The 15310-nt window shown below is 36.1% G+C and overlaps 1 protein-coding gene across 1 annotated transcript; it reads left to right on the forward strand.

The window, feature by feature from the left end:
* The first annotated feature begins 797 nt into the window (after window positions 1–797).
* On the forward strand, window positions 798–14531 carry LOC105338805 (fatty acid synthase). Its single transcript, XM_066065178.1, has 28 exons — window positions 798–942; window positions 1457–1693; window positions 2098–2250; window positions 2820–2993; window positions 3578–3778; window positions 4035–4388; window positions 4701–5140; window positions 5235–5465; window positions 5583–5772; window positions 6036–6265; window positions 6359–6660; window positions 6778–7163; window positions 7283–7522; window positions 7607–7786; window positions 7942–9133; window positions 9222–9364; window positions 9459–9748; window positions 9962–10319; window positions 10432–10554; window positions 10739–10962; window positions 11062–11400; window positions 11551–11797; window positions 11891–12133; window positions 12333–12647; window positions 12767–12885; window positions 13054–13320; window positions 13705–13950; window positions 14200–14531. Exons 2-28 carry the CDS (start codon window positions 1468–1470, stop codon window positions 14326–14328), a joined length of 7542 nt encoding a protein of 2513 aa, XP_065921250.1. The 5' UTR covers window positions 798–942; window positions 1457–1467; the 3' UTR covers window positions 14329–14531.
* Window positions 14532–15310: the final 779 nt, after the last annotated feature.

Here is a 15310-nt window from a genome sequence, read left to right on the forward strand (position 1 = left end):
GGGAGTCTCATGGTGGCCCCCAGACCTCCTACCATTTTAAGCATGCTCTTCGTTTCTGGTCTAGCTACGCCACTGTACACAAACATTTTTCCCATACTTTTTTTATAATCATGCAAGAAACATGACAAAACCATTGTCCATGATTTTAAGTGTACATCGATATACACAAGACAAGTTCACACCCGTGTTCGATCTTACATACTCTCTAAATACGTGATCTTTTTTCAACTGTCAGAAATATTTAATTATTCATAGTCGTCCATGTGCACGGACAGGAACTCTTACATTACAACATTTTCGTCTACATATCGAGACCCTGACAAGCCATGCACGGTGTCCACGATCATTTATCCAGCGAGAAGGAGAGGGTTCCATCGACCCGGCCTAAAAATCATACTTAACGATGTTACGTTAATCGATACGTTAATCGAAAAAAAATTAACAGTACCAAATCGGCGGGATGCAAGGGGGGGGGGGGGGAGAGAAGGTTAAAAAAACAAAACTGCAAACAGTCTTACTACAAATTCCTTCTATATCATGTATGTACATCATCACAGTCCCCCCCCCCCCCCCCCCCCACACACTTTCAAAAACGATGCTACGTGCCTGGAATTGTATTAATCAGAAGAAAATATGGTCATGAAAATATTTATTCTGTTTATTCCATGAAACCTTGAAAAGTTCAGCAAATTGAGGAGTCAATAAAATCGATAAGACCAGACGGTGACTCGAGAAAACTCATCCCACGTTCGCGGTTCCACATGAATAACACGTAAACAACCATGCGATGTCATCATGTAACAAGCAATGTGATTGGCTGGCGATATGGCCTCATATGCATCAGGCGCTCGTGTCAATTGAGGTGAATACCGCTAATATATATTCTTTAAAAAACAAACTACAACAGACTAGCGAAGAGATCGGTTCTGGTGAATGTCTCAAGTAAGAATATTTTATTGCATTAATTTTAATAAAAGAAATACTATTAGCTATATGTCGATACACTTTTTACATAATTTAAATAATATAAGTAATTCAATTATTTTATTTGAACTTTTTTCTATATTAAAATGTATCACCTAATAGAATTATTTAAACAAGTGTAAAACGGTTACAAAAAATCACTTTCATCGTAAGAAAATTGAACCGGCGCTATGTAAAGTATGAGAAGCACAGAAAATGGCATATATAATTTGCTTTATTAGTTTGTATGTTAAAAAGGGGTGCAAACTTTATCTCCCAGTATGATGGTCATCAATTTTAAAATGTATTAAGCAAGTATGCATGTTGCTGATGCATTATAATGGATAAAAGAAACATGCTTTTCAAACTTATTAATTTCAGATTGTTTAATTGTCTTTTCTTTTCAATTTTTATTTAACAATTCATTTGGTAGAAACGCACACGTATCTAAACTTTATAAGAAATCATATTGATCAAGATTTTTCTCGTCAAGTTTTAATAGATATGCCAGCAAGGATTTTGGACGACCCCATCCCACCTGCGGATTTCCCGATGGAATTAATAGACGAGTTGGAGTTGGATCCGCCCGTGGTGGAGAGGCGGACCTGTGATCTGGTCATCAGCGGAGTATCATGTCGACTCCCGGAATCCGAGAACATGGCAGAGTTTGAACAGCATCTGATAAATGGAGAAGACATGGTGACAGAGGACGACCGGAGGTGGCAGCCTGGTAATTGATGAGAGAGAGAGAGAGAGAGAGAGAGAGAGAGAGAGAGAGTTTTTTAAGAAGAAAGGTAAAAGTTATTTCCTAAAGAAATTTATTAACCTACCTCGCTTCTTTGCTTTCAAAACAATTTATAAGTACATAAATGTTTTGAATGTGAATTTATTTCAATTAACAATCGATCGGAAAAATTGCAGTATTGGCAAATACAGCTCGTCAATGAATATTTTATACTAGTATTAATCCTACAGTTGCTGAAAATTACATAAATAAGTAACAAGGAATCATTCTTTGAGGGGTTTTACGATAGATTTAATCACCCCCGACCGTATTAATTTGTTCACCTCATAATACTCAAAGAGTGATTCCCTCTTCCCTTAATCAATATTGACGATCTTTTATCATGTCAGGTCTATTTGGTTTACCAAAAAGAAGTGGAAAATTGAAGACGCTTAATAAATTCGACGCTACTTTTTTCGGCGTCCACCCGAAGCAGGCAAACAACATGGACCCTCAGTTACGTATGCTGCTAGAAGTGACTTACGAGGCGATTGTTGATTCTGGTAAATATACTCATTAATATTTAATACTAACCAACCATTTATCTATACGCGAAAAAATCATTGCCATCTGGTTCATTTTTATTTACAAAGTTAATCTAATCGAACAAAATTTGAAAGTGTAATTTTAGAATTTGTTGACGGTAAGTTGAAAATATTGCCATCTGGTTCATTTTTGTTTACAAAGTTAATCTAATGAAACAAAATTTGACTGTGTAATTTTAGAGTTTGTTGACGGTAAATAGAAAATTCAATATATTTTTATGCAACATGTGGCGGGGAAAATGAAGTGTACTAAAGGAATATGTGTCTTCGTGCTCGCGAAAAAAATGAACTTCAAACAAACGCATAACTTTCGTAAATTATCACATTTGCTGCATACTTAGTAATTAAGGCGTCATATTCGGAAAGTTATTTTCTCGAATAAATGCATATAAGTAGTTACGCTTCAAATGAAAACGAAATTACGAGTTTAGGAAAATGAGCACGAGTCTCACCAGTAACCCTTTCCTGGCGTTTCATTAATTTGATTTAAAACTTCGAAGATTGATCGCACATAACTTTTTTTGTAGGTACCAGTCCCTCCAGTATTCGGGGTTCTAAGACGGGCGTGTTTATAGGGGCCAGTGCGTCCGAGGCTCACGAGGCGTGGGCTATGGACCCCCAGAAGACGGTGGGGTACAGCATGACTGGATGCACCCGCTCTATGTTTGCCAATAGACTGTCCTATTTCTTTGATTTCAAAGGTAGGAAACTATAGCATTGACACTCCTTTCTCTAAATTCTCTAGACACCCCTTTTTCAATCAGTAACGAAAGCAAATACGATGAGCGAAAGAATTCGGATTATTCTTGAATTATTTCTGTCTAAGTATGAAAATGTATAAATTATATTAATTAATAACCAATGGGGAGGGAGAGGTTATAATAAGAAAGGGGTAGGGTGGTCTATGGGTTTGGGGACAATGACCTATGGCATACATCAACTATTATACAGAAATTGAGCATGACGGATGAAATGCCTATAGGTTAAAGGTAATTAGGTTTACTATATCCTTCCAAAAAATATTTAACCAAATAATTTATACTAGGTTTACTAATAGATATATATTAAAAAAATATTAACCAAATAATTTATACCATAAAATATAATATAACGTATAATGAATCAGCCATCAAGTTCACCATAACAAATTATGTGTATACATAAATTAATTATGTATAATCAATTTCATAACAAGAGAAAAATGTTAACCAGTTTTAATGCAGTACTTTTATCTAGGATAAAAAATTGAGTTCGTTTTTTTCAAATATTTCTTGTTTCATATCAGGTCCTAGTTTTGCCCTGGACACAGCCTGTTCCTCCAGCCTGTTGGCGCTAGACCAGGCTGTGAACAGTATCAGACAGGGCCACTGTGATGCTGCTATTGTGGGAGGGTGTAGTCTTTGCCTAAAGCCACTCACTGCCTTACAGTTTTTGAAACTTGGGATGTTATCACCAGATGGGTCCTGTAAATCATTTGATGCCAGTGGTAAGAATCAAGCACAGCACTTTTTTCATTACATTAAAGGTGTCATGTTTTTATCATGAATTTCGGAATAGAAAATACTATCTCCTTTACAAAATAAAATTTGAAAAAACACAAGAGACTGTTTAGTTGTGAACATGAACAACATCAAAACGTTTCAGCCTTAATAAACTTTTCTGGTATCTGAGAAAGAGAAATTAAGCATCCATCCCATGAATTGTAAATTTATATGGCATACATTTGATTTTTTTCCCCCTAGGAAATGGGTACTGTAGAAGTGAGGGAATAGTAGCGGTATACTTGCAAATGAAGCCTGAAGCAAAGAGGATATACAGCACAGTAGTCCACACAAAGACCAACTCAGATGGTAACAAAGAACAAGGGATCACCTTCCCATCAGGACAGATCCAGAAGAGACTGCTTTATGATGTGTATGAGGAGGCTGGGGTGGCTCCCAATAAAGTGGTGTATGTGGAGGCCCATGGAACGGGAACTAAGGCTGGAGACCCTCAGGAAGTCAACACTATTGTTGATGTGTTCTGCAAGGACAGAAATGGTCCTCTGCCTATTGGATCAGTCAAGTCTAACATGGGTCATTCAGAACCTGCTTCTGGTAATTAAGTTATCTGATGATCCTGTGTATCTTAAATTCACAAATGTTGAAACACACCAAGTTATCAGATTTTAATAAATTAAATTGTAGTTCAACACAGAGGTTCAGGCAAGAAAGATTAATCATTTGAAAATCTTCCTTTGTTTCTGTAGCCAATTTTTTTTAATTGAGACTACATTCATATAACTTTATACTGAACTTTTGTTAGAAACTAAACTTCAGAGTACCGGGTATCTTTTATCCAAAAGAAATTACACATTTCATCCTTTATGTATACCAGTATATGATACTGCAATATTCCATTATATTAAGGTATGGCAGCTGTTGCTAAGGTGGTTGTAGGAATGGAGAGAGGTACCATGCCTGCCAACCTGCACTACAAGGAGCCAAATCCAGACATACCTGGTCTAACTGATGGAAGACTTCAAGTGGTCACACAAAACATGCCACTGAGGGAAGGCTTTGTTGGAGTCAACTCTTTTGGTTTTGGAGGCTCAAACGTCCATGCCATCCTGAAATCCTCTGATGTCAAAAGGGAGAATAATCACAAAGCTTCAAATGCAAAGAGGCTGTTTGTCTATTCCAGCAGAACATCTGATGGTGTTGAAAAAATCTTGAATATGGCTCAAAACAATAAAGAGAACATGGATATGCATGCTTTGCTGAATGAAAGTGCTAATATGGATGTCTCAACTGAGATGTATAGGGGGTTTACCATTCTCAATGGATCTGATGATAGCAAGAATATTCAGGTATATATAATTTTTCATTTTCATTTTCACATTTTATGTAACTACATCATATTGTATTCCAATGTACAGTTTAACATGTAATTTTTATTTCAAGGCTTACAATGGAGAGAAACGACCAACATGGTTTGTTTTCTCTGGAATGGGGACCCAGTGGCATGGCATGGGGAGAGACATGATGGTATTTGATGTTTTCAGAGACTCCATCATGAAATCTGATGCAGTTTTGTCTTCTTATGGTGTCAATCTCTATGATCTGATAATGACAGCTGAAGAATCAGTTTTTGAAAATACTGTCAATTCCTTCATTTGCATCGCTGCTATTCAGGTATTGAAATCATAAATTCAAGTAGGCCACTGATTGTGGTCTCTTTGATTGATGATGTTCAAGTTTTTATGAATTTATTGCAAAATTATATCTTTTTAACTTCGTAATATAACTAAGGTTGGACTTGTGGACACCTTGAGATTGATGGGGATCACACCAGATGGCATTGTTGGACATTCTGTTGGAGAGCTGGGATGTGGCTATGCTGATGGATCCCTAACAGCCGAGGAGACAGTGCTTGCTGCTTACTGGAGAGGGAGGTGTATCAGGGAGTCTAATCTTCCACCAGGAGGAATGGCTGCCGTGGGTAAGTGAATCACTGCCATGGTCCATCTTCCCGAGTCAGGTTTCCAATCCACTCCTATCATTTTGTGAGGAGAGGAGCTGATCAGACACCCTTGTTATGAAAAGAAAATGTCCACGACAGGACATCAAAAAGCATAAGTGCAGTGATGAGTTATAATTCCTAAAATGTTTGGAGTTAAATGAATTGAAATTGACAATTCTGATGATTTACACTAGTGCCTCTAATAGTACCTCTAGATTGCAAACACCTCTATTTATCTGTAGGTTTAACATGGGAAGAAGCGTGTGCTCAGTGTCCTCCAGGAGTAGTCCCTGCTTGTCATAATTCAGAGGACACAGTCACTATCTCAGGACCAAAAGAAGCTGTGGCTACATTTGTGAAACATTTGAAGGAGAAGAAGGTTTTTGCTAAAGAGGTTAACAGTTCTGGAGTGGCTTTCCATTCCTACTACATGGCTAAAATTGCTCCTGTGTTGAAAACAGCTCTGGATAAGGTATAGCATGGGACAATTTAATATGGATATGATAACCTCAATTAGCTACATATTAAAAAAGGCAAGAATCATAGTGAGCATATATTTTTGCAGGTTATAAAACCCAAACCTAGAAGTAAAAAGTGGATTAGTTCCTCTATCCCAGAAAAGGGTTGGGACAGTAATATGGCCCAGTACTCCTCTGCAGAGTACCATGTAAACAACCTTGTTAGCCCTGTCTTGTTCCAAGAGGCTTTGAAACATGTTCCAGACAATGCAAACGTGATTGAAATTGCTCCTCACTGCCTGCTTCAAGCCATTCTGAAGAGATCTCTGAAACCAACATGTTGCAATGTTGGTCTTATGAAGAGAGGTCATGCAGATAATGTTGAACATTTCTTCCAAGCACTTGGAAAGTATGTAATTTATTAATCAGATTTAATAAGAGTTGATATTCTTTGTACATAAATAAAAGTTTCTTAAGACCATATGACACTCTCTATTATTAAAAATAACATTTTATTTGTTTTCAGATGTTACAACTTTGGTGTGAAGATGGACCCTCTCAAACTGTACCCTGCAGTTGACTTCCCTGTCCCTAGAGGAACCCCCATGATTTCTCCTATGATCCAGTCCCAGTGGGATCACTCGGCAGACTGGGATGTCCCAACAGCAGAGGACATGATGGTTGGAGCAGGTGGAGATTCTGGTTTTGTAACAGAGTTTGTGATTGGACCAGACTCCCCTGACAATTACCTGACAGGGCATTGTATTGATGGCAGAGTCTTGTTTCCAGCCACAGGTTATTTAGTTCTTGCCTGGCAAGCTTTGGCTAAAGTTACAAATCAAAACTGGGAGGAAATGCCTGTCAAGTTCAGTGATGTCATGATACATAGGGCTACCATAATGCCTCCAGAAGGTACTTTTTAAATTATAATAATATGGTAATTAAGTTGACAGTTCTGTTTTAGTAACAATAAGATATTTAGTAACTGGAACTCTGGTATTGCAATTCTAACAAATGTGTTTCTTTTTAAGGAAAGGTAAAGTTCCAAGTAGTAATTATGCAGACAACAGGAGATTTTGAAATAAGTGAGAGTGGATCAATGTCAGTCAGTGGGAAGATTAAGGAGACTGAGTCCTCGGAAACAGATATACTACCTTACAAAGATACACCAACAATGGAGCTGAGCAGTGCTGATGTTTACAAGGAACTTCGACTGAGAGGATATGACTATGGATCTGAATTCAGAGGAATCACTGCTGCTGATATCAATGGTAAACACACATATATAAGCAGATGTATAAAAAAATCAAGCTTGCCAAATATATGAATACTAAATTTTTAAAATTATTTTACAGGGAAATATGGAGAATTGATTTGGAACAACAACTGGATTTCCTTCTTGGATACCATGCTACAAATGTCAATTTTACGTCTGTCTGGTAATGGACTGCGTCTTCCAACCAGAATAAAGTCCATCACAGTTAATCCTTTGTTTCATGGAAAGAATGCATACACCAATGACCAGGAACAATCTGGTAGAGTGATACACTAATTACTACTTGTTCATCTCCACATACATGCATGCATTTGACCTTTACATGATTCAAGAATATGAAGCATATTTAAAATGAATAAATTATTAAACAAGTTCTGTATCTATGTACATCAAAATCTATTTATTTTGTTTCAGTGTTGTTTGTGGATGTGGATGAATACACAGATAGATGTCGATCAGGTGGAGTCACAATTCATGGACTACATGCTTCTACAGCTCCACGCCGACAGCAGCAACACAAACCCCCCACCTTGGAAAAATATGAATTTGTCCCCTACATAGCTGATAACTATGTCAACCAATCTCCATCTCTCAAGAGCTATGCGGCCTTGTGTAGGCATTATGCTTTGCAAAGTCTAAAGAACCTTCAGCAGAGTACTACCAGTGTAATAAACCAGGTGACACTGCAGAATATCCTAACAGAGCTTTCTGAGGAATGTCAGCTGTTGGTTGAAGATGTCTTCCCACATGAAGCAAGCAACTCATTACTGGAACTCCTCAAGCAGAAGATAAATTCAAAAGATATTCATAAAGACAGATTGTTGAAGAATCTCTCACAGCCAGAAGTTTTAAAGCCAGCCCTGGATATTGTGATAGAAAACAGTACAGGTTCGAATCTCAATGTGTTAGAGGTTGAAGCAGAAAACAGCTGTTTCTACAGAGATGTTTGTCCACAGATGCTGTCACACCCAATGATGAACATCTGCTACAGGGTAACTGGGAAAGCAGATGACATCTCTCCTGATGAAACTGATCTATACAATCTATCATCAGAAAAATGGAACATCTCAGATTTACCACCCAACATAAAACCGTCCAATCTGATCATATTGAAAAATGTGCTTCACAAACAATCCAATCTCAAACAAACATTGCAAAATCTTACACAGGCTCTTGATCAAGATGGCTTCCTCTTGATACAAGAAGTGACTGAGAATTTCCCAATTATGCTTGCAGTGCATTATTTGCAAAATCATCTTCCCAAAATAGATGACTCTGATACAAGATCTCTTTACTGCTTCTGCACTGAGGAAAAATGGATACAACTTTTCAAAGAAATCGGACTGAGTCTCATTTACAAAAGATCTGATGGAATAATGTCATCTCTGTTTTTACTGCGTAAAATTAAACCAATAGTTCCCATTACAGTTATTGATGTAAGCTGTTATAACTGTACATGGTTTGAGGATATGAAATCTCAAATGCTGAAAGTAGCAGATGGAAAATCAAGCAAAATGTTATGGTTATCTGCAAACTCGGGAAACCCTAATGGAGTTGTGGGTATGGTGAACTGTTTGAGAAGAGAGGAGGGTGGTTCAAATATCAGGTAAGGATATAAAACACAACTGATGCATGAGGCAAACACTTGAATATGAATGTATAAATGCAATTTACCTTAATTTTCTAATTCACAGATGCATCCTTAATGATACATATGAGGAAGGAGGTCTAAAATTATCAGAGGAATACTTTTCAGTTCTTCAAGAGAAAAATTTGGTCATGAACATCTATAAAAATGGCACTTGGGGTTCTTTTAGACATATTCCAATAGAAGAAGGTAAGCGAAATGAAAAATTCCTATTGTAACTTCTTTTTGCAGTATAAAATATACTCAGACTGCATTTTCAGGACATATTTTCTTCAATTCACAGATAAAATGATAGTGCGGAAATCAAGCAGACATGCCTATGTTAATGTATTGACCAGAGGAGATTTGTCAAGTTTGCACTGGATGGAATCTCCTCTTAAATTCTCTCCCACTAAATCCTTGTGTTCTGTAAGATATGCTGCACTCAACTTCCGAGATGTAATGTTAGCAACTGGGAGACTGCCGCCTGATGCAATTCCAGGAGATCTAGCTCAGCAAGATTGCATTCTGGGAATGGAGTTCTCTGGATGTGATAGTGACGGAAGGAAGATAATGGGATTGGTTCCAGCAAAAGTAAGTTTCTGTGTGTGATATAAGAAATTATTAATAACTCAAAGGTTTTTTTAACATACACAAATTTATTTCGCATGTATTTGCTGACTAGAAAGAAAATCTTATGTAATCTGGAAAAAGATAAGTACAGTATGTGGCTCAGGCACCGATACCTTTAATCTACAAAGAACTTTAAATCCTATGTACCTTATATTAAACTCACAATATTTACAGGGGCTTGCAACTCACATCGATGTCTCTCCAAAGTTCCTGTGGTCAGTTCCTGAAAACTGGACACTGGAGCAAGCCGCCACTGTTCCTGTGGTCTACACCACTGTATATTATGCCCTGGTTATCAGAGGGAGGATTAAAGCAGGTGATAAGGTCCTCATTCACTCTGGCAGTGGTGGGGTTGGTCAAGCAGCTATTTCTGTTGCCCTCCATCATGGCTGCGAAATCTTTACCACAGTTGGTTCCAAGGAAAAAAGAGAATTTTTGAAATCAAAATTTCCCCAGCTACAGAATGACCACTTCTTTAACTCCAGAGATGTCTCGTTTGAGAAGGAGATTTTAACTGTAACTAAAGGAAAAGGTATGAGATGCAATAACAAACGTTGCAAACACCTACCTGTTTTGGGATACTGTTGGCCCTCATTGATTTTTGTATTTAATTAATTGTCATATTCTGATTTCATTTGTTTTAGGAGTTGATGTTGTTTTGAACTCACTTTCCGAGGAAAAGCTGCAGGCTAGCTTACAGGTGTTGGCACAACATGGACGATTTTTGGAAATAGGAAAATATGATCTTTCAAACAACACTGGCTTAGGTACAACAAAAAAATAAATTTATAGTTTATCGCATATACATGTACTATTTGAAATACATATTAAAGATCAAACAACACTGGCTTAGATACAGCAGACAAATGAATTAATAGTTTATCTTATATGCTAAATGAAATACATATTTACCTTTGTGTATTACATGTACACTCTTTGCTCCATCCATAGGCATGTCCATCTTCCTGAAAAACATAAGTTTCCATGGTATTCTTTTGGATGCACTGTTTGATGAAGACAATGCAGATTGGCAGGAAGTGTCTCACCTACTAGAAACAGGGATACATTCTGGTGCAGTACAACCTCTCAATAGTTCTGTGTTTGAAAAGAATCAACTGGAAGAAGCGTTTAGGTTTATGGCTCAGGGAAAACATATTGGAAAAGTACTCATCAAGGTATGATAAAAATACAGTATAAGCTAATCTGAGGTATAGAATATGTTTCTAGATTAAGTTTCATAAAAGATTTATCAACTAAATTTTATTCTCTAATAGGTTGCAGAGGACTCTACCTGTATTGCTCCTGAAAACCTCTCCGTGATACCTAGATCATCATGTCATCCTGACAAAGCCTACATTATCACAGGAGGATTGGGAGGATTTGGTCTGGAGCTCTCAGAATGGCTGATAGAGAGAGGGGCTCAATGTTTGATCCTCACTTCTAGGTCAGGGGTCAAATCAGGATATCAGAAAAGGAAACTGCAAAAATGGCAAAAGAAGGGTGTCCAGGTTATTATTTCCAAAAGAGATCTTCAAAGTGAACAGGACACAGCAGATCTGATAGAAGAGACTTCTCAACTCAAACATGTTGGAGGGATATTTCATTTGGCAATGGTGAGAATCATCATTAACATTTTTTACCTTTTTAAGAAATCTTTTAATGATACAAATATATACTTCTATATTCTAATTTAAAAAAGACATTAGAAATTGTGATGTGATAAAATCGGAGTTTACAAGTATTTTTAATCGTTTGTTAACTAGGTACTGAAGGATGGATTGATAGAGAATCAGACTACTGAGAACTTTGAAAGTGTGAGCAAACCAAAAGTGTTTGGAACCATGTACCTTGACAAAGTTACCAGAGAATTGTGTAAAGACAGCTTGGATTGGTTTGTTGTCTTTTCTTCAGTCAGTTGTGGAAGAGGAAATGCTGGGCAAGCCAACTATGGTCTGGCTAACTCTTTCATGGAAAGAATTTGTGAACAGAGAAAAGAAGATGGACTGCATGGTTAGTTGGAATGAGGTTGAAATTGAAATGTAACGATATTTTTGAAATGCAGTCCTTTAGAAATTAATTGGTTTTTTTTTATTTATTTTGCAGGACTTGCAATACAATGGGGAGCAATAGGGGATGTTGGTGTGGTTCTAGAGGCCATGGGAAATAATGACACTGTGATTGGTGGAACTCTTCCCCAGAGAATGATGTCATGTCTATCCACACTTGACAAGTTTCTGAATCGACCAGAACCTGTTCTGTCCAGCTTTGTTTTGGCTGAATCCAAGACTGAGAGCAAATCTGGTGGCAATGGGCAAAATCTTGTACAAGCTATTTGCAACATTTTAGGTGTGAATTATCTCAAAATAAAGAGTCTTACAAAAGGGTTTTGAACAAGTTCTGGGAGCCTTATGAATTGTTGCTTTGTTTTTGAAAAGTTTCAAATTAAAATGATAACATGCAAAGTTTCAAATTAAAATGATAACTTTGTATTTACTATTAAACTCTTGTGTGATTATAATTTACGTTTTTTTTTAATTTATATCAGGTGTGAAGGATATGAACTCCATCAGTGTGGATGCCAGTCTTGGTGATCTTGGTTTGGATTCTCTGATGGGAGTTGAGATTAAACAGACATTAGAAAGAGACTTTGACCTGGTGTTGTCAACTACAGAAATCCGACAGCTGACCATTACCAATCTCAAGGAAATGTCTAACAATGAAGGTCAACAACAACACGAATCCAGTCCATTACCTGTAACCTCCTATAGGTATCAATTGGACAAGATGATGCCTGATCAACCCATTATCTGTCTACAAGAAAAGGAGGACAAGATTCTTTTCCTTGTCCACCCCTTAGAAGGTATTTTTAACATACCTTATTTGGATTTGAATGATTTTGTTAATACTTCTGGTGACCAATTTAATATTTAACATAATTTCCAATTTTTTCAATTTCCTGTATTTAATTGCATATTTTAGGTGATTGCACTAGTTTGAAGGACCTTGTAGAAAAACTACCGTACACAGTCTATGGATTACAGTGTTCTGCAGATGTTCCACTAGAATCTATCCACTCCATGGCTTCATACTACATTAAGGTATCTTAACATAACTTCATAGCAGTAAAGTCTTGGAAGTGTACACATATGTTAGAACAAAAATACACAGAACATTTATATTAGTTGATTATGCATGAATTAGTACCTATGTTCATTACATTAAATGCTGAAAGAAATTTATATACATACAACTCTTCCTTCTTTCAGTCCATTAAAACCATTCAGAAAAGTGGTCCTTACCTCCTGTCGGGATATTCATTTGGTGCGTGCGTTGCTATGGAAATAACAGCTCAATTGGAGGCTGCAGGAGAGACCATTAGTCAGCTGACACTACTTGATGGCTCCCACAACTTTGTATCTGTTTACACTGGAATGTACAGAGACAAAAAGACAATTGACAGTGAAGCTATGTCAGAAACTGAAGCTCTCTTGAACTTTGTTTATCAATTTCTTCCTACTAGGAATTCTGCTGAGGTAAAAGAGAAAGAACATTCTTCTATATACAGTATAATTTTAAAAGAGGCATGGTCATGATTTTACAAATGTAGCTCAAAATTTAAGGAGCATGCAAAGAAAAACTTTTTCTTGGACGTTTAACAATTGTTATCAAAATCATGACCCAATCCATTTATCTTACGAAAGTTCTGTATCTTGCATATAACTTGGCAATTGACATCTTAATTTTAACTGATCATCAAAAATATGTCGGTAAAGTGTTGTAAACTTTAAAAATGAAAAAAGAATGTGAGTATTTGCAGCTCAAACTATGAGCATACCTATTGAAGTCTTAATGGTAGTACAGAGAGAAAAATATTTCTTAACCATATTAAACATTTTTGATACATTTCTTTGTTACAGCTGACAGAAAAGCTTACTGCAGCAGAAAGCTTCAAGGATAGAGTCAGTATTGCTGCAAATCATCTCATGGCGTCTGGGTTATTTCCGAATGTAAATGATCTGGAAAAAGCAGCCAGTTCTTTCTACAAACGTTTGTTGATTGCTGAACAGTACTCATTGAATCACAATCTTCAGTCTCCCGTTCATCTCCTGAAAGCAGAGGACAGCAAGCTTCAGTCCACAGATTCAGATTATGGGCTCTCTCAGGTAAGCCATTTTTTAAACATAATTTTAATATCGGATATATATCAACTTATAGTTTTGCGCATATTTTATCATATTAACATATAATTTGAACCTTATTGAAACTTAAGCTTGATGGAAACTATTATAATGATATACATATTTAAAATGAATACATGAAAATTGGTTTAATTTTTAAAAAAAATACTACGGTTTTAATGATTAGAACAGTTATAAAGATTTATCTTACTCACCATTTGTTTTCCTATTAAGGTGTGTTCCGGACGTCTGGAGATTGAGCTGGTTCCTGGCAATCATGAGACGTTTGTACAAGGAGAAAATGCTGCCGTCACTGCCAATTGTTTTGTGATGTGCAACCATGGAATTCCTCGATGTGATTAACTATAATAACGGAGTCATATATTCGGAATCACAGTTTAGCAACATATGTGTATTGTTAAGTTTGCTGAAGAGGGAGAACGTTTTTGTTTAATTAAATGATGTATTTCTTTTTGTAATGTACCTGTTTGTTCGTCATAATCTTGTCGTGATCTCAAAAATCAAATACATGCATGTGAATAAACTTTAACCGAGCCTATATTTTTTTCATTTTTAAAAATGTTTTGTCAGAGGGTATTTTTATGAATTTTGATATACATGTCGTTTACATTATTATGGATTTGATGTTTGTTTGTTTGTTTAAACTTTTTTTGTCAGTTGAAAATAAAATCTTTAAAACAACGAAGTAATTTATTAGTTACTTTTATAGTCTTTCATCATACAAATACTACTAAAGCTTCTTGTCCATCAATGGCATTATGTAAAAAAAAAACCCAGAAAACTTTTTTGCAAGCGTATGTTAAACTGCAATTGTGCAAATGATTATAGTATTTAAGGAAAATTCCACGATAGTGCTTGAAGCCTAACCAATTCATATTAAAATTCTTTTAATGTTGGGATTGATATTAGTTATCAATAACACTGAGACTGTGAAAAATACTAGTTATACTAGTTATAAATAAATTACCCGCCAAATTAAAAAAAAAAGAAGCTTATATCAACATACTTTCAAAGTTTTAAAATTAGCTTAATGGACTTTTAACTGTTTTTATTTGACAATAAACTATAATTAGCGACGCGAATCTAAAGAATCTGGGGGAATAAGCCGAGGCAAAAATCCACATAGGTTCATTAAAAAAAATAATATTTCATTTATAGCAAATTTCACTTTCGTTACATTTATTAAACATATGTGATCATATACATTCAGAGCTGCCATAACCCACAAAAAGTAACTTCACATTTAATTGATATTAAGACAACAAAATAGTTATATGCTAATTTGGTAACAAAATGATATAGAAATCGGATGTTCCAATTATTT

The sequence above is a fragment of the Magallana gigas genome, chromosome 7, assembly GCF_963853765.1.
Source record: "Magallana gigas chromosome 7, xbMagGiga1.1, whole genome shotgun sequence".
Classification (NCBI taxonomy): domain Eukaryota; kingdom Metazoa; phylum Mollusca; class Bivalvia; order Ostreida; family Ostreidae; genus Magallana; species Magallana gigas.

Bases quoted from the DNA above. Each gene is read 5' to 3' on its own strand.
- LOC105338805 (XM_066065178.1), top strand. From the start codon at position 1,468: ATGCCAGCAAGGATTTTGGACGACCCCATCCCACCTGCGGATTTCCCG. The intron at 9,134-9,221 runs GTAAGGATATAA...TCTAATTCACAG, and splicing joins GAGGGTGGTTCAAATATCAG to ATGCATCCTTAATGATACAT. The intron at 10,963-11,061 runs GTATGATAAAAA...ATTCTCTAATAG, and splicing joins TTGGAAAAGTACTCATCAAG to GTTGCAGAGGACTCTACCTG.